The following is a 19,279-nucleotide window of genomic DNA, read 5'->3' as shown; positions in this document are numbered from 1 at the left end:
TGCAAAGACACCAAAGCTCTGGACAGATCTTTTTGTTGATTTATCAAAGGAACAACAATTTAACCAGATACTCTTTTTCCTTTGAGAGTCTTGTGGTTGTCCTAGATTTTTGGACTTTTATATCCCTGGATAAATCTGAAGTCGCTGGTTAACTCTTTAAAATTAGTTGGATTGCTTATAGATCTCTTCTTTTTCCTTTTGTTTAACTGTTTCATAAAAAATATGTATTTTGGTTCTAATGTAGTTAGAAGTAAGCTAACAAAGACACCAGCTCCTTCCTCTGAAAATTAGAAGTAAAAGGGAAGTATTAAAAGGGAAGTATTGCTTTTCCTGTCCAAGAGTTAAAGGTTGGGGTTTGGTGGGGCGGGCGGGGGCGGGAGCTTAGTTGATGAGAGGGAAGAATTCCAGTTAATAAATGTGCTTGGACTGATGGATTTTGAAAAACACCACTCGCAGCCCCTCATGAGATAATTGATGGGGATGGTTCAGGGGATGGTTACCAGTAGTCAAAAGTTTTAGATGAGAGGTTGATAGAGTGCTCAGGTTGTTACCATCCGAGCCCTCTGATCAATCTTAGCATCATGAAAAGTAGAAAAAGGCAGACCTGTGTCTCTTGATGTGACAAAGTACGTAGCGATATCCAGTGAAGTATTTGTATAAAAAAAGTGAAACCCGAGTCTCTAAAGCTACTTCCACTTACATCACATACAGAGGATAAATAATAATTTTGATTATAATACAACTTTATAGTCAAGTACGGGATGTGGGACATTTTATAAAACAACTGATGTGGGTTCTGTAATAAGCTAATGGTATGAGAGTAAAAAGGAATGGAAGTTCTTCTAGGTGAAAAGAAACTTAAGAGGCGTAAGTATGTGTGGCCCTTGTTTGGTTTGTAACCAACTCTAAAACCACATTTTGATTCAAAGACATTTGATAATGAACTGGGTATTAGATGGTATCAAGGAGTTACTACTAGTCTTGATAGGTGTGATAAAGGCATTGAGTTATTTAAGAAAATTTCCTCTTTTTCATTTTTTCTCTGTGTTGCTGTTATTTTTTTTAAAAAAATTCAGATATAATTGAAATGCACTCTTAGTTTCAGGTGTACAACAAACTGATGTGACATTTTTATACATCGCAGAACAGTCACTACAGTTAGTCTGGTTACTATCTGCTAACTTACAAAGTTAACACAATTATTATTGACTGCGTTCCTTGCTCTATGTGTTACATCTCTGTCATTTATTTTTGTGTCTGGAAGTTTGTACTTCTTAATCTTTTTCACTCATTTTGCTCCCTCCTCACCCAAACCCTTCTTCTGATTGCCACCAATCAGTTTTTTGTATCTTTGAGTGTAGATTTAGTTTTGTTTAACTTGTATGTTTATATTTTGTTTTTTAATTTATTTTTTTAAAAAAAGATTTTATTTATTTGAGAGCGAGCATGAGCAGGGGAAGGGGCAGAGGCAGAGGGAAAAGCAGACTCCCCACTGATCAGGGAGCCCGATGTGGGGCTCGATGCCAGGACTCCAGAATCGTGACCTGAGCCAAAGGCAGACATTTAACTGACTGAGCCACCCAGGTGTCCCTGTGAAATTATGTGGTATTTGTCTTTGAGTTATCAGTTAGGATAATACCTTCAGGGTTTATCCATTTTGTCATAAATGGCAGGATTTCATTCCTTTTATGGCTGCATAGATAGGTAGATACGTAGGTAGGTAGGTAAATACAAACGTACATACCACATCTGCTTTATCTGCTTATCCATTGCTGAACACTTAGGCTGTTTCCATATCTTGGCTGCTGTAAATAATGTTGCTGTGAACATAGGGGTGTCTATGTCTTTTCAAATTAATGTTTTTGTTTTCTTCAAGCTACTCAGTAGCAGAATTGCTGAATCATATGGTAGCTGTATTTTTAATTTTTTGAGGGACCTCCATGCTGTCTTCCATAGTAACTACACCGGTTTACATTCCCACCAACGGTACCCAAGAGTTCCCTTTTCACGTCTGCACCAACAATTGTTATATTTTCTCTTTTTGATACTAGTTATTCTAGATAGCTCATTGTGGTTGTGATTTGCATTTCCATGATCATGAGTGATGTTGAGCATCTCTTCATGTGCTGTTGGCTGTCTGTATGTCTTCTTTGGAAAAATGTTCAGGTCTTCTGCCAATTTTTAAATTGGATTGTTTGGGGTTTTGTTGTTGTTACTGCCGAGTTGCCTCTGTCCTTTACATATTTTGGATATTGACCCTTTATCAGATACATGATTTGTAAATATCTCCTCCTATTTAGTAGGTTGCTTTTTTGTTTTGCTGATGGTTTTCCCTTACTATGGAGAAGCATTTTACTTTGATGTAGTCTTACTTGTTTTTGTTTCCCTTGCCTTTGAAGTTAGATCCAAAAAAAAATATTGCTAAAACTGTTGTCAAGGAGCCTACTGTCTATGTTTTCTTCTAGGAGTTTTATGATTTCAGGTCTTACCTGAAGTATCTAATCCATTTCGAGTTAATTTTTTTGCATATGGTATAAGATAATGGTTCACTTTTATTCTTTTGCATGTAGTTGTCCAGTTTGCCTAGTGCTGTGTATTGAAGAGACTGTTCTTTCCTCTTTGTACATTTGTGCCTCCTTTGTAAATGACCATATATACATGGGTTTATTTCTGGGCTTTCTATTCTGTTCGATTGATCTGTGTCTTTTTATACCAATAGCATTTATTTTGATTACCTTAGCTTTATAGAATAGTTTAAAATCAGAGAGTGTGATACCTCTGGCTTTGGTCTTCTTTCTCGAGATTGTTTTGGTTATTTGGGGATGTTTTGTGGTTACATACCCATTTTAGAATTATTCTATTTTTGCAAAAGATACCATTGGAATTTTTTTTAAGATAGATTTATTTATTTATTTATTTATTTATTTACTTACTTACTTACTTACTTACTTACTTATTTATGATAGACACACACAGAGAGAGAGGCAGAGACACAGGAGGAGGGAGAAGCAGGCTCCATGGTGAGAGCCCAACGCGGGACTTGATCCCGGGACTCCAGGATCGCACCCTGGGCCAAAGGCAGGCGCCAAACCGCTGAGCCACCCAGGGATCCCCGCCATTGGAATTTTTGATAGAGATTGCATTGAATCTGTAGATTGCTTTGAGTTGTATGAACATTTTAGTAACATCAAGTCTTTCAATCCATGAACACAGAATATCTTTTCATTTGTTTGTGAAATGAAACTTTATTTCATCAATGTCTTAGAGTTTTTCAGTTTCTAGGTCTTTCACTTACTAGGTTAAATTTATTCCTAGATATTATACTTTCTGATGGGATTGTAAATGGGATTATTTTCTTGATTTCTATTTAGGATAGTTTGTTATTAGTGTATAAGAACACAACAAATTTTGTATGTTAATTTTCTATCCTCCAATTTTACTATATTTATTTTAGCAGGTTTTTGGTTGAGTTTTTAGGGCTTTCTATATATAGTATCACAATCACATCATCTGCAAATAGTGGCAGTTTTACTTCTTTACTAATTTGGATGCCTTTTCTTTCATTTTTTAAAATTTTTTGGTCTGCTGTGGCTTGGACTTCAATACTATGTTGAATGAAAGTAATGAGAGTGGACAATTTTTCCCTTTAGGTCTATTAATAATTTGCTTTATGTATTTTCGTGCTCCTGTATTGATTACATATATATTTTTAAATGTTATATTTTCTAACTGGATTTCATTATGAAGTGCTCTTTTTTGTCTTGTTACAGTCTTTGTTTTAAAGTTTATTTGGGGGCAGCCCGGGTGGCTCAGCGGTTTAGCGCCGCCTTCAGCCTAGGGTGTGATCCTGCATGAGTCCCACGTCAGGCACCCTGCATGGAGTCTGCTTCTCCCTCTGCCTGTGTCTCTGCCTCTCTCTCTCTCTCTCTCTCTCTCTCTCTGTCTCTCATGAATAAATAAATTCAAAAAATCTTAAAAAAAAAATTAAAAAAATAAAGTTTGTCTGAAATGAGTATAGCTTACCAGTTTCCTCTTAGATTCCATTGCATTGAATATCTTTTCATCCCTTTACTTTCAGTCTGTGTGTGTCCTAACTTTTGAAGTGAGTCACTTGTAGGCAGTATATGAATGAGTCTTTTTTTTTTTTTTTAAGCATTCAGCTCCCAGCACATGACTGGCTCAGTGGTTGAGTGTCTGCCTTTGGCTCGGGGTTGTGATCCTGGGGTCCTGGGATTGGGATTGAGCCCTGCGTCAGGCTCCCTCTGGGGAGCCTGCTCTCTCCTTCTGCCTATGTCTGTGCCCCTCTCTCAGTCTCTCATGAATAAATAAATTTTTTAAATCTTAAAAAAAAAAAAAAAGCATTCAGCTCATCTCTGTCTTTTGATAGGAGATTTTAGGCCATTTACATTTTTTTTTTAAGATTTTAATTCACGAGAGACAGACAGAGAGAGAGAGAGAGAGAGAGAGAGATGCAGAGACACAGGCAGAGGGAGAAGGAGCCCCATACAAGGAGCCTGACATAGGACTTGATCCTGGGACTCCAGGATCACGCCCTGGGCCAAAGGCAGATGCCAAACTGCTGAGTCACCCAGGGATTTCCAGCCCATTTACATTTAAAGTAATTATTGATATATACATATTTATTGCCATTTTGTTAACTGTTTCTGGTTGTTTTTGTAGTTTCTATTTCTTCTCTTTCTGTGGTTTGATGATTTTCCTTAGTGTTATATTTAGATTCTTTTCTCGTTTTCTTTTGTGCGTTTACTCTTAAGTTTTTGCTTTGTGGTTACCTTGAGGGTCACATATGTAATCCTGTATGTGTAACAGTATATTTTAAATTGATAGCAATTTATATTTTAACACATTCCAAATATATTTTTACTCCCCATCTGCCCTATATTTTATGTTTTTGATGTCACTTTTACATCTTTTTATTTTATGTATTCCTTAATCAATTATTGTAGTTAATTTTACTACTTTTGCCTTTCAATCTTATTAGTAGCTTTGTAAGTGATCAGTCTACTACCTTTACTATATATTTGCCTTTCCAGTAAGATTTTTACTTTTGTATGTTTTTTTTGTTACTAATTAATGCCATGTCTGATCAGCTTAAACCTTTTAATATTTCTTGTAAGACAGGTTTAGTAGTTATGAGCTTCTTTAGCTTTTGCTTACCTGGAAGATTCTTTATCTCCTTCAAATCTGAGTATAATCTACCTTGCCAGGAAGTTTTTTCCTTTCAGCACTTTGAATATGTCATGCCACTCCCTTCTGACTTGCAAAATTTCTTGACTTGCAAGATTTCTGCTGAGAAATCTACTGATAGGTTTACAGAGTTTCTCTGTATGTTTTGTTTTCCTTTCCTACTTTTAATAATCTCTCTTTAGCTTTTCACAGTTTAATTATAATGTGTCTTGGTTTGGTTCTCTTTGGGTCCATTTTATTTGTAACTCTGGGCCTCCTGGATCTGCATGTCTCTTGCTTTTTCTAAGAAAGTTTTTAGCCATTATTTTCTTCAGATAAGTTTTCTGTCCCTTTCTCTCTCTGTTTTCCTGTTAGGACCCCTAATGTGGATGTTATTCTGCTTGACGTTGTCCTAGAAGTCCCTTAAGTTCTTTTTATTACTCTTTTTTTCTTTTGTCACTCTGGGTGAGTTCCATTGTTTCATCTTCCAGCTTGTTGATCTGTTCGTCCAGTCTGCTATTGAACCCTGTTAGTATATTTTTCAGTTCAGTTATTGTATTTGGCTCTGTGACTTCTGTTTAGTATTTTTTTTAAAGGTTTTATTTATTTATTTTAGAGAAAGACACTGCAAGTGGGAGGTGGGGAAAAGGAAGAGGGAGAGAGAGAATCCCAAGCCGACTCTGCATTGAGTGCAGAAGCCTGATGTGGGGCTTGATCCCAGGACCCTGAGTCAGACACCCAACCAACAGAGCCACTCAGGCACCCCTGTTTGATACTTAATGTTTTCTGTTTTTTTTTTTTTTTTTTTTTTTTAAAGTTCTCACTGTGTTCATCTATTCTTCCCTTGAGTTAGGCAGGTATCTTTATGACCATTATGTTAAGTAATCTACCTGGTAAGAGAATTTATCTCCATATCAATAAGATCTTTTCTGAAGTGTTGTCTTGTTGTCTCATTTGGAACATATTTCTCTGTTTCCTCACTTTATTTGACTATCTGTGTTTGTTTCTGTATAGTAGGCAAAACAGCTGTCTTTCTCAGTCTTGAAGGAATGGCCTTATGTAGGTATGATCCTTCTCATTCAATCTTGCTTTAGTTATTGGCTGTCTCTTGAACCTTTGTTATTGTCTAAGCTGCCTGAATTGTTTTTTATATTCTCCTATTGTTGAGAGTGTGTCAAGACCTATCAGTGATCCAAGGGGAAGAATATCATTTAGCATCTAGTTTTATGCTGATTGGAATCCAGACTCTCAGGCAGCAGCTTAACGTACACAAATATATATGGTCCTATGGGACCACAGATGTAATCCCTGCTGGTCTTTAGACCAGATTTGGAGGGGTCCCATAGGTGACAGTTGCAAAAAAGGGGCTCCAGATGAGTGTATAGGCTCCTTTCTGGGAAATCTCATTGACTGTAGTGAAGCCAACACGGTGCACAAGGATGGTGTCTCCCTGCTTACATTCCCTAGGACCACTCCTTAACCTCTATATGTGAGGGAAACCTGAAGCCTATCCTTCAGGCTGAAGCTCCAGGCTAAGTGAATAGGTTTTATTCATATGAAGACTGGGGTTGTGTTTTAGTCTGCTGTGCCCTGGGGTTCACAGCGTGCCAAAACTGCCTTTCCAGTTGTTACAGTTACATGGAGCTTTGGAACACCAGTCCTCTTTGGTCACCAAGGCCAACAGGACTATGTATGAGCCCTCTGAAAGGGGAATCTCAGTTTCCTGTAACATTTTGGGAATCCTCGACAGCAGCCTCATTGGTTTTGGAGGCTTCTGTTTCCGGTGTGGATACCAGGGGCTATGTTGCCCAGTGTGGGGCACCCAACCTTTTCCTCCCCCTGGGAGAAGTAACTATTGGTGAGATCCCTCCCTATTGTCTGTCACAATGCCAGGGGTGGGTTTTGTTTTGTTTTGTTTGTTTTGAGACCGTGTCTCTGCATCTCCTACATATCTTTATGTGCTCCTTTTTATCCAGTGTTGTAAAGAGCAGTTTATCTAGTTTTCAGATCTTTTTTAGAGGGAAATGATTTGTATGTTGTAGCTATAAATCTGTGGTGTCCATGGGAGGAGATGATTTTAGGATTGTTCAACACTGACATCTTGTACCCTCTCCAGAAAAATGCTCATTTTTAAACAGTTGGAACTTAGGAGTCCTTTTTAAATCTAAGCTAATTTTTAAAAAACATATTGGAGAAATCTCTGGTTTTCAACCCACAGTACTATTCTGTTGTTTTCATGGGGATGGGTATATGATCTTAAGTAAGTCACTTTTCTCCTAAGGCCTGTGTTTTACTATTCTGTGAAGGCATTGGACTCAGTTGATCTCAAATCCTTTTTTTTTTTTTTTAAGATTTTTATTTATTCATTCATGAAAGACACAGAGAGAGAGAGAGAAAGGCAGAGAGAGACAAAGGCAGAGGGAGAAGCAGGCTCCATGCAGGGAGCCCGACGTGGGACTCGAATCCCGGGACTCCAGGATCACGCCCTGGGCCGAAGGCAGGCGCTAAACCACTGAGCAACCCAGGGATCCCCTGATCTCAAATTCTTTACAGATGTAACATTGAATTATGCATTGCCTATTTATCTATTTCTCTTCATTTATTTACCTTTGTCTATGTCCCAGTTATCCCTCTATAAATATTTTCTTATTTTTGGTGTAGCAATCAAGAAATATGTTGGTTTGCTTTTTACTGCTCCCTTTCTTCTCTGAAGATAAGGAAGTGCCAAGGAATTGGAAGCAAGAGAGTAGGTGATAGTGGCACTCCAGAGACTTTCCTGAAGACAGCTCTTTTAGCTTCCTGCCTTTCTTATCATGCTGTCTTTAGGTCTTAGATTCTAATACCCCATTAAAATTATCTGTAGAGACCTCTGTTCTACACAATGACTGTTAGTTTGGAAAATGACAATGTGGTAGTAGTGGTAGGAACTTTATTACTTGTCTTGTGGCTGTGGCCAACTTAGAACTTTTCCATCTTTGCAAAATGAGAGTAGTAATACCCTACAAGATTTTTGTAAAAATGAAATGAGATAAAGTGAAAGTACTTAGCTAGGATTTGGCTTATTTAAGGATGCAATAATAAATGGTAGCTGGTGTTTTTATTATTGTTATTGAACTAATATCTCTATTTTAAGTATTAACTTAATTCTGGACAAATAGGTCATCTTGGTGACAGCTTAGATTAATGTCGATGGTGCCTATAGATAAGAATTTCTCAGCATTGGCTCTGTTGGTGTTTTGGGCCATCTGATTATTTATTGTGAGGTGCTATCTTGTGTATTACAGGATGTTAAGCAGCATCTCTGGCCTTTATTTTACTGGATGTCAGGAGAACTACCCATCTCCAGTTGGGACAAACAAGATTGTCTCCAGACATTGCCAAATGTCCCCTGGGGAGCAGAATGACCCCCAGTTGAGAACCACTGCTGTAGAGCAAGAATGCCCCTTTAGGGATGCAGTCTTCACTTAAGCACCCTAAGAATAAAATAGGGACAGCAGTAGATTTGCAAGTTTTGTAGCTTTTTGTCTATATTTCCAGCAAGGGCAGATGGATTCCATTGTTTCTTTTCTAATTCAACCCATTTATTATGTTGGAAAATGAATCAATCCCCTTATAAAACAATCTTTTAAAGAATAATTGATTACTCTGGCACTCTGCCTTTTCTGTCACCTTGCAACAATAGACCAAGGCCTATGGTCTTAGTTCTTGGACTTCACATGACATTTTTAGTCCCACTTTAGTTCCACTAACCAGTATGTCCTAGAACCAATCCATGTACTTGGCATCCATTATGTCAGGACCAAGCTCTGGACAGCCTTTTAGAGATACCTTTTCCTCTTCCCAGCTCTTTGCCTTATTGGCCAGTAATCTGTAGTTTCCTGCACTCACCTTCTCCACAGGGACAGATCCTACTCTGAGCTCCATTCCACTTGTGCAGGACCCTATTGCTTGCTGATCAGCCAGTCCCTCTTTGCAAGAGCTGGTCTTGTTCTTTTAATAACTAAGAAAAAAAATATTCCCTTTTTCTATTTGTTTACTTGTACTCATACTAAAGGAATTCTTCCCATGGTTTTGACAACTGGTTTTCTATAGTCTAAAGCTCTCATTTTGTTTCTCAGAAAATAAAATTTGATCCTTTCTGTTTGTAAGTCACTCTGTTAGATGCTGCTAGAAGGTTAAGAAGATGAACAGGATAGCTATTTCTGTTCTCAAGGCTGTTCTGATCTATTCAGAAGAAGTAAAGCTGTGCATACCCAAATAATTACAAATGGAACTAGGAGTTAAAAAGTACCAATAACTAGAACCAAAGAGCAGTGTTACTTTGGCATAGTATAAAGATGAACCTTTAGTGTTGAGCCTTCTAACAATGAGTGGAGGTAATCTGGTATGGTGGAAAAAGCCAGATCTTTTGAGTCAGGTAAATCTTTTTAATCAAATATTAGCTGTGTGATCTTTGGCAAGTTACTTAACCTCTCTCAGCCTCAGTTGTGGGTTTTTTTTTGCGTGTATTTTTATTTGTGAAAACAGGATAAATAATCCCTTCTTGAATTGTTAGGACTAAGTAAGATAATATTTAAAGTGATCAGAGGGTACCTGGGTGACATAGACAATTAAATGTCTGACTCTTGGCTTCAGCTCAGGTTGTGATCTTGGGGTCATGAGATAGCGAGTCCCGAGTCAGGCTCATGCTCAGCACAGAGTCTGCTTGGGACTCCCTCTTCCTCTCCCTCCGTCCCCTCCCTCCACCCCACCTCCCCCATCACACTTACTCTGTCTCTCTAAAATGAATAAATCTTCAAAAAATATAAAATGATAAGCATATTAGCCAATACAGAGGAGGCAGAAAGTAAATATATAAATTCCTGCTACAGAGATGAGATAAAGATGTCATGTCACCCAGAATGTCCACTAAGGCAGATCTTTCCCAGGCAAGTCCTCTCAATTTAGGCTCTGGGCCTTTAGCTTTTTAGCTTCATAAATTTAAGGTTTCTCAGAGCACTGATACTACGTCAAATTCAAGAGACTGACTCACTAAATTTTAAGAGACGTGTGTATGAGCCAACATGCTTATTTGCATTGAGGACTATTCACTTCCATTATTTGGAATTTTCATTTTTGCCAATCAGGGCATATCTTCTTGATTTTGAGTAAGGACAGATTAGTAAATGGGTGATGGTTTGAAGACACTTAAGATCTGAATAAATGGAAGTGATTAATCTCTATGAGCATTTCACTTATTAGAGTGAAATATCCCTTCTTTACAAAAACTGGGTGAAAGAGCACTTCTCCATAACAAAATGTATTTTTCTAAATAAATGTGACATTTATATTCATCAGATTCAGAGTCTCTTTCCCCTTGACAGCTTAGGGCCTGATGAACATGTGTAGTTATTTGGCCTTTGCTTCCTTGGATTCCATGCTGACCTTACCCCTTCCTTTTTTTTTTTTTTTTTTTTAATTTTTTTTTTAAAGTTTTTTATTTATTTATGATAGACACACAGTGAGAGAGAGAGAGGCAGAGACACAGGCAGAGGGAGAAGCAGGCTCCATGCACCGGGAGCCCGACGTGGGATTCGATCCCGGGTCTCCAGGATCACGCCCTGGGCCAAAGGCAGGCGCCAAACCGCTGTGCCACCCAGGGATTGACCTTACCCCTTTCGAGTACAGATTCCCTTCAGTCAGTGGCTAATGCTTTTGATTAGATTTAAGCTTCTCACTTATGATTTCATGCCTCTTATGTTGCTTTGAGATTATATATAGATCTCCAAGTTCACCTTATTCCTAAAACACATAAAGGCATGTATTTGCTGAAACTTTGGGGGATTCTTTTTACAGATAATTATCTCACTCCATCTCATGCATTATGTGTAGGTTTTCCTGTTAAGTTTCAGTTTTAGAGGATTCTAAAAAAAAGGGGGTGAGATGGTGCCCTATGGTGAAAACCGTTGTCCATTCCTCTGCTGCTGTGTGAAGAAGTATAAGGATCCACTGGGTCTGTTAAATAAGCAGGCTTATTATGGCTTGATTTGAGAGTTGAATTAGATAACTTGTTTTTTTTTTTTTTTTTTTTTTGAATTAGATAACTTGTAAGGTACTTTTCAACTATTTTATTTCAGGATTCTGAAACCTTTTATCTCTTTGTTGGGTTTCTTGGCTCTAGTATCTGTTTCCATCATCTTTTCTCACAGTTATCTTTTTTTACTTATTTAGAATCTCACATGTTTATTGAGTTTATCTTTTGTTAATTTTGTTATATTAATATGCCCTTGTTTGCCATTCTGTAGTGGTGTCATCTAAAAAATCTCTTGAGGAAAGCTTGTTAACATGAATAGTGTCCCTTTGAGAATAAATTGTAATAATTCTTTGAATCCTGCTTATATTTCATATCATTTTTACATTTAGGAGATTAATTTTTTCAAAGTTCTTACCGTTTTCATATGTATGGGAAGCTTTCTAATGCCCCAGATTTGATTTCCTTATTTTTATGTAATTATCTTTGCAGTTATTAATAAATATCTTCCTTTTATATTATTTTATTGGTATTTATTGAAATTTGATCAAGGGGTGTCCACTTTGCTGTTGTTCATTCCACTGTCTTGCCAAAACTTCTTCAAATTTTTTTTTTACTATTATTTGCCTAGTAATACAGAGGATCCTGTAATTATTTTAGTCAATTTCTTATGAAATTCATACATTAACTCAGCATTGGCCAGTGTCAGATTCCCTGTTCTTAACCACTCTTTGTATACCTGCCCAGGAAAAGGCAGGGATAAAGCAACCATACATTAATTACCTGAGTCATGTTCTTAGGCCACTCTTTAGTCAGGAAACTGTGAGTTGGCTATCTCTCTAATAAACACATTCCCTTAACCCCACTACACCTAAGACTACAACTATGAGGGGCTTTCAGTGGGTGGAGTTAACCGGAGACTCAGAAGGCATTCCCCCTGAATATCTCTATTTAAACTACCCATCCATCCATTTATTTAATCCTTGACTACTAAACGTTAGTCAGTTTTAGCTTCCTTGCTCCTTAGTCCACACCCTTCCCTGGCTCTACCTATAGAAGGCAATCTTTAAGATCCATGGCCCCAGTGAACCTTGCCTCCTGATATTCATAACTTGGGACTCACTGTTTTAAAGACTAGAATATGACAGGAGCACCTGTGTGGCTTAGTCCATTGAACATTGAACTCTTGATCTCAGCTCAGGTCTTGATCTCAGAGCATGAGTTCAAATCTCTCATTGGATTCCACATTGGGTGTAGAGAAATTTAAAAAAAAAAATAAAGGCTAGAATACAGTAGAAGTAATGAGATGTCAGCTTTAAGATTAGGTTATGAAAAGACCATGACTTCCATCTTGGGTGCTCTCTTTTACTTTATCTTGGCTTATTCACTCTGGGGGAAGCCAGCTGCCATGAAGCAGCCCTACAGAGAGGCCTGTGTGAGTGATCTTAGAAGCAGATCCTCTGAAGCCTACCACAGACCAGTGAATGAGCTTGACAGCAGCTCCTTTTCTAATTGAGCTTTGAGATGACTGCAGCTGATACAGCACCTGCCCCTCAAAAAACCCTGAGCCAGAACTACTTGGCTAAGCCCTCCCTGATTACTGACCCCAGAAGCTGTGAGATAATCAGTGTTTAAGTTTTTTCAGCTCTTAAGTTTTGGGGTGATTTGTTGCACAGAAATAACTAATACACTGCCCTTAGCTCCTCTCTCCTGCTATGTTTCAACTAAAACCTAATCTTTTGAGTCCTTGCTTTTTCTTCAGAACCCAGTCTAGGCCCATATTGGATGATTTTCATCTGGAATTCAGCAAGAGCAAAATTATTAACCTCTTTGGACTCCACAGTTTCTTCATCTGTAGAATGTGGGATTGGTTGGGCCAGGTGATTTCCAGATCTTTTTCAGCCCTAAAGTTCTGTGCTTTTGGATTTCCCCAGGCACTGTCTCCAGTTTCATCAAAAGAATGAATATGAGAAATAACAGTTGGAATCAACCAAACTTTATTAACACTGGAGATCTTTCCAAGTTGACTTGTGAATAAAAAACAACAGACAGATGAGGCTTATGGTGATTAGCCAAAAGTAGCAGAATTGCATCTGTCTTACTAAATCTTCAAAATCTCTCATCAAAACCATCAACTTCTAGGGGCATCTGAGTGGCTCTATCGGTTGAGTGTCTAACTCTTGATCTCAGCTCACGTCTTGATTCAGGGTCATGAGTTCAAGCCCTGTTTTAGGCTCCATACTGGGCATGGAACCTACTTAAAAAAACAAAAACAAAAGCCATCAACCTATAGAATTTCCTCCTTTTCTTTTTTTCTCATTCTTTTTTTTTTTTTTTTTTTAAGATTTTATTTATTTATTCATGATAGAAAGAGAGAGAGAGGCAGAGACACAGGCAGAGGGAGAAGCAGGCTCCATGCCGGGAGCCCGACATGGGACTAGATCCCAGGACTCCAGGATTGCGCCCTTGGGCCAGAGGCAGGCGCTAAACCGCTGAGCCACCCAGGGATCCCCTTTTTTTTCTCATTCTTAATTGTTACTTAACTCTGGTCATACTAACCTCAGCCAGTTAGGATAGCCCCAGGAAAATGAGAGGTAGAAGCATTATAAGAAGGAGCCCAGAGAAGTCTGGTCTGAGGACAGCAGAAAAGTCAGTATGTGAAATGGCTGACTTCTCAATCCAAGATTTGTAGAAACTGATGTTTGTATATATTCCAGGCTCACTGGTTAGAATGCATTTTGAACCCCAGCTGATCACTCCTGCCAGGACCCAGAAATCTTCCACTCTACATGTCAGGGGATCTCCTCTACTGCCCTGTGGAGAGAAGAAAGATGACTAGGCCAAGCACAGGGCAAAAAGAATAACTCCCAGTAGTTTAGTTGACAACTGTGGAGTTAGGGCCTGTCCAGGCACTGCTAAATTGACCCAGGGATTCTGAAGATAAAAGAGACGTGGAATAATCATGTGGGAAAGGGAAAGGCTCTGGAAGGTGCCTACAGGATGGATTCTTACAATACACTGATCCTTCTGCCCCACTGGGAGCTCAGAGCAGATCATGGCTTCACTGATGTTAGGCTTGATTCCATAGTAGTTTGCTTTCTGGAAGTAGTCACTGCATGTCTGGAGATCAATAAGGGGCACTTTCAGCTCCCTCAGTATATAAGATGGCTTCATATCTGTAAGATCAAAAAGAATCAGAGCCGTCTTAAGATACTAGGAAGCAACTTTCAGCTAGGGATACAGATTTCAGGCTTCTCATTTTCGGGTATAGCTGTGATTTTAAATATTCTGCCTCCGGATCAGATGGCACTCTGCTTTCCAGTTTGGGAAACAGCCTAAGGGCCAAGCACTCTGGGTCTGAACAAGGCCGGAGGCATTTGCTCCCACTCAGATTCCACAAATAACAGAAAATCTTGTGATTCAGGAAAACCCAAAACAATGAATGATGCAGCCAGAATTCACTTGTTTGCAAGGCTTGGACTATCCTGTGATCGTCTATAGACAATGAAGAGGTAGATCTAACGTACTCTGAAGAATAAAGACTGTTGGCTCAGGAATACTCGCCTCGTCTGACTTGAGACTTGCTGAGCAGCCTTACCTTTTTGAATACATCTTCATGCCTGCGTCCCCTCTCCATCTAACCACACGCACACCCAGGTACAGAGGGAGAGCTTAGATTACATCTCAGATGGAGAGCTACCTTCTCTCTAAGCTCATTGTCTTGTCCTTCTCACTTTTAAGATCTTAGCACTATTGCTAAACAAGAGCAAAAGCAGCTAGAAATAAGCAAGAGAGATTATAGCGGAAGTGTGAAAGCAAAGGGGAAGCCGTAAGGTCAAGGAGAATTTGTCTGTGGCATCTCAGCTTAATTGCCTGGAGAGGTCAATAAATCTGGTATCAGGGCTGGGATAGAGCGCGGGGGCAGAGAATATCAGTTAAGGAAACAGAGCTCAGAAACTCTACTTATCCTCACGTTGGTGTACTCCAGAATAGCCCCATCCAGTCACCCAGCAGGAGGTTGAGTTTTTGAGCTGAACTGCAGACGAGGGAAGGCAGATGGGCAGGACAACAGGGGTAAAAGACACTGGGTGGGCCAGTTCAGCCACAGCGATGGCACTAGTCGTGTTTCCCTGGAAGTCAGAGTAAGGGATAATCCTGGACACAGGAATTATCGTCATTTTGGAGGCTGGGCGGCCAGAGACCTGAAGTGACCCCACCAATACACTGTATTTTCTGGTGTCCTTGGACCTGAGAAGAGAAGCAGAGTTAGGGAGCATGAGTTTCTCCTGACTCTCACAGAGTGCCACAGCAGGGTCTTTAGTAGTGGAGGTTGCATTTTTCCTCTGACTCTAAAGCATCTGTTCCTTCACTAAGCATTGAGCATATTCTGAGAACACAAATGAGACTTAGACATGATCTGGCCCTCATAGGGCTTTTGGGTTGTGTACATGCATTGGCGTGTTTGTGTGCACCGCGAATGTATGTCGGGGGGGGGGCACTGAGGAAGGGAAGGAAAGAGGACAGACGGGGAACAGAATTTAACAAGTACAGCATTTTAAACTGTGACGAATACTATGAATAAAGCAGGATTTTTAGGTTAAAGAGTTAAGGATAGGAAAAGAGTTTTTAGATTGAGCAATCAGGAAAGGTCTCACAGAAGAGATATGTTCTCAACAGCGTCCCAAATGAGAAGAGTCTGCCAAGAGAAAAGCTATCAGGAAAAGCATTTCAGATAGAGGGAACAGATTATGCAAAGGCCTTGAAGGTGAGAAAGAACTTGGCAGTTTTTAGGAATTGAAATAAACCTGGAGTAGAATGGGATAGGGTGGGAAAAATAAGCAGATAACTGGTGATATATAGCTTATAGGCCACAGTGAGCGATCTGGTTTTTATTACAGGTTGCCTGGGCAGCCACTGAAGGATTTGAAGGAGGGAGTGACATGATCTCACCTCTTTTTGAAAAATCACTTTGTAATGTATATGAAAGTAGCAAAGCCTACTATAGCAGTGGTCTGGGGACAGCTACGCTTGAGTCCGTATACTTTGGAAGTAAAACTGACAGAATCGGTATATGCAGTAGATACGGAGGATGAGGGAGAGTGGGGCTTCATACTTCTGAGTATGGCTTGAGCAACTGCTTATGTTGTTGGGTGAGGCAGGGAAGATAGAAGTAGGTTTGGGGATGTTGATGGTGGTGGTGAAATTGTAGCTCTGTTTTGATCATGTTACTTTTGAGGTACCGTGAGACTTCCACCTAGAAATGCAGCAGAACTAGAGTTTGGGGCTAGTGATATAAAGGCGGGTGTTACCAGCAAATATATGACATTTTAAATCATAGAAGAGGATGAAGTCATCCGGGGAGAGTAACAAGGGCTCAAGATTGTGCATCCAGAGTGGTCTGAAGATGTGGCATGCTCTAAAGGGAGGGGCCCTCCCTGGGGAATATCTCCTTGGGTAGAGACTGATTTGAGGAGGACAGGGGAATAACTTTTCAGGCATCCATTTCAATCAAGATGATTGTCAAATATGAAGATGCCTGAAATCTTATGAGTAGTTGCATTAAACTGAGAGCTAGGGCAGGAAACGTTTGGACCCACTTCTAAGGCACAGTGTACTGTATCTGGCAATGCAAGATAGACTCCTGTCCAACCGTAGCCCAGGGGTTCCAGTCACCCGAGTCCCCTGATGGGTCTCCCTGAAGCAAGGCCAGCACTCACCGGAAGCAGCTTGCCACTGTGAGCACCCACTGCTCTGAGATGAGGGTGGCTGCACAGATGTGCAGCAAGCCCTTGCGGATGCTGACCTGCCAGGGCCACTGCCCCACGTTGGCCTCCCTGCCAGAGGCAATGCCAGATGAGACTGCGGGCCGCCCACAGACTGCCAACAAAGAAGAGCAAGACATGGGAGATGTGCTCGGAAACCTGCCCCTCTGCCCCCACCCCTCGTGCTCATTTCTCAAACTGATGTCCTCTCTTCAACTTGACACAGATTCCCTTCCCTTGGTCCATGCAGGCATGCTGCCCTGGCTGGAGCCTCTTACTTGAGTTCAGGAGAGTCTCTGGTTCCCCCTCATTGGTGCCTAGGGAGAGAAAAGGGGGTATGTGGAGACACCCACGTGAGTTCTTGTTGCTGAATGAGGGCCACGGCCCATGCCCTGTGCAGCTTCTCCTGGGCTGGAACCCCCCCTCCCAGGATTCTCCTCACCCCAGGAACACACCTGAGGTCCCCAGCAGAAGGGGCAGCAAGAAGATATAACCAGCAGCGCCCATGTCTTTTTCCTCAGAATCACCACTTTTCTTTCTGAACTCAGGCTTCTAAGGAGAGGCTGGCTGGGGAGCAGCTGGGGAAGGAGGGTGCAGGACCAGCTTCACCTGGATGGTTTTCTCTGCTGATTCAACCCCTCCTCTCCTTTGGTTTTCACACAGGCCAGGCACTGAAGGGACCAGGCTTCCAAAGTGCAGCTGCAGGACCCAGCAGGGAGGAGCTGGGGCCTGAGGCGCCCCCTGCTGTGCTGGAGAGCTGGCTGGCTCGGCTCAGGCAGTGCAGTGACCTTTGTGGGAGACAAGGCCGGGTTCACAGTCCTCCCTCTGTCCAGCCTGCCACGTCTCAGGGACTTGCCCTAGTTGCTCTCATGTAATTATTCCCTGGCCAAAGGTGAACCAACCCAGGGAACATCCCTGAGCTTCAGTCTCAAAGGGCTGTCTGTGCCCTAAGTCCTTGGCCTCTTGAACAGTGACAGAACTGATGAGAGAAAATAAAGAAGAGGAAATAAGTCGGTCAGTTAGCTGACCAGTATTTTCTACTCTGTGTCTCTCCCTTCTTTGTGTCACTCTCTTCCTGTTGTAATTTGCCCTTTGCCTTCCTCAGTCAGCAAATATTTATTAGCTCTTGATCGTGTACAAGGTATTGTGCTAAATGTAGAGCAGAATCTATAAAGAAGCATGAATTATGGGGGCTGCCTGCCTTCAAGTTGTTGGCAATCTAGATGGAGAGAAGTGGAATAAGGAAATAACTCAGGAGCTTTTTGTTAATGATTGGTGTCCTGTTCATTAAAAAATGGGAGCAGGCGCCTCTGAAATCTAAATGAACGTGGATAAGGCACATAACCCAGTGCTGAGCAAATGTTGGTTGCTGTTTTTAAAATAGCGTGGTGAGGATGATGATACTGATGACCGTGACACAATTATTAAGATCCTTTAATTCCAGAGCTGGTACTTGGCACAGGAAGGCATCATGGGTACAATAAAAATGAGCAGGATTAGAAGGCCTATGGAAATCGGGGGAAGATTATACTTCTAAAAAATCAAGAATGGGATTGTTAAAATTGAGAATTAATTTAACTTGAAACTTTCTAGAGACCAAAGAAAAAAGGATGAGCTACATAACTCATGTCATCTGAAGCATATTAATAAGCATAATAAGCAAGCTCTTTAGTCAGGAGGTAACTTCTTCCCTCTTGGCAATAAATCCAGTGAGTTTGTTATAATATGATAGAAAGTACGGGGGCAAATGTAACAAGCAGTTTGCTAGAGGATTGAGAAACACACATTGGTTTTTATATTCTCTGAATACGTGCTAATGCCATCCTTTTGAATCAGGACTAAGGCATTTCTGTGAAGAACTAAACTAACTTAAATGAATTATTTATACTTCTTGTTATATAACTTGAAACAAAAGTAGAATTTGGAGAAGATGCGTCTTTCTTTCATGTACCAGTTTTTCCAGCTGTGCTTTGGTGAGGTCTATATTTTCTAGACACCCTTCAGATTGTCTTGACATTTTATTGACATTTTATTTTCCTGACTAAGGAACCCAGCTTGCATTTCTGCCTCTGAGAGCCTGTCTCAGCTTTGTTTAGTTATGGGCTGCAGGAGGGCTGGCGGGGGGGGGGGGGGGGGGGGGGGGGGGATGGTGGTGGTGGTGGTGGTGGGGAACCACGACACAATTCCAAAACTGAATAGAAGTACCAAAGATCTCAACATACAAAGTCTCATCTCCCCTCTTTAGAAGGGAATGGATAAAGCCTGCCGATCCCCCACCTCACAGCAGAAACCCCAGACAACTTCTCTCTTCCCTGGTGTCTGG

The 19,279-nt window shown here is 40.5% G+C and overlaps 2 protein-coding genes across 8 annotated transcripts in view; one reads left to right on the top strand and one right to left on the bottom strand.

The window, feature by feature from the left end:
• Positions 1–19,279, top strand: part of SH3D19 (SH3 domain containing 19) — a 176,866-nt gene that overhangs the window by 39,106 nt on the left and 118,481 nt on the right. The window lies entirely within an intron of this gene.
• Positions 13,175–17,735, bottom strand: LOC482646 (serine protease 27). 2 transcript variants are annotated; one of them, XM_038559011.1, is made up of 7 exons: positions 17,412–17,735; positions 17,235–17,273; positions 16,912–17,071; positions 15,168–15,442; positions 14,207–14,370; positions 13,754–14,008; positions 13,175–13,451 (listed from the first exon to the last, which is right to left on the bottom strand). In XM_038559011.1, the coding sequence occupies exons 1-6, from the start codon at positions 17,461–17,463 to the stop codon at positions 13,763–13,765; spliced, it is 936 nt and encodes a 311-aa protein (XP_038414939.1). In that variant the 5' UTR covers positions 17,464–17,735; the 3' UTR covers positions 13,175–13,451; positions 13,754–13,762. The 2 variants fall into 2 exon arrangements, with proteins under 2 accessions (XP_038414939.1, XP_038414940.1); XM_038559012.1 differs by having other exon boundaries at positions 13,175–13,448; positions 17,412–17,734.

This window comes from Canis lupus, chromosome 15 (assembly GCF_011100685.1).
Source record: "Canis lupus familiaris isolate Mischka breed German Shepherd chromosome 15, alternate assembly UU_Cfam_GSD_1.0, whole genome shotgun sequence".
Lineage (NCBI taxonomy): Eukaryota > Metazoa > Chordata > Mammalia > Carnivora > Canidae > Canis > Canis lupus.
The sequence above is the reverse complement of the archived record's forward strand: the minus strand, read 5'-3'. Positions and strand labels throughout refer to the sequence as shown.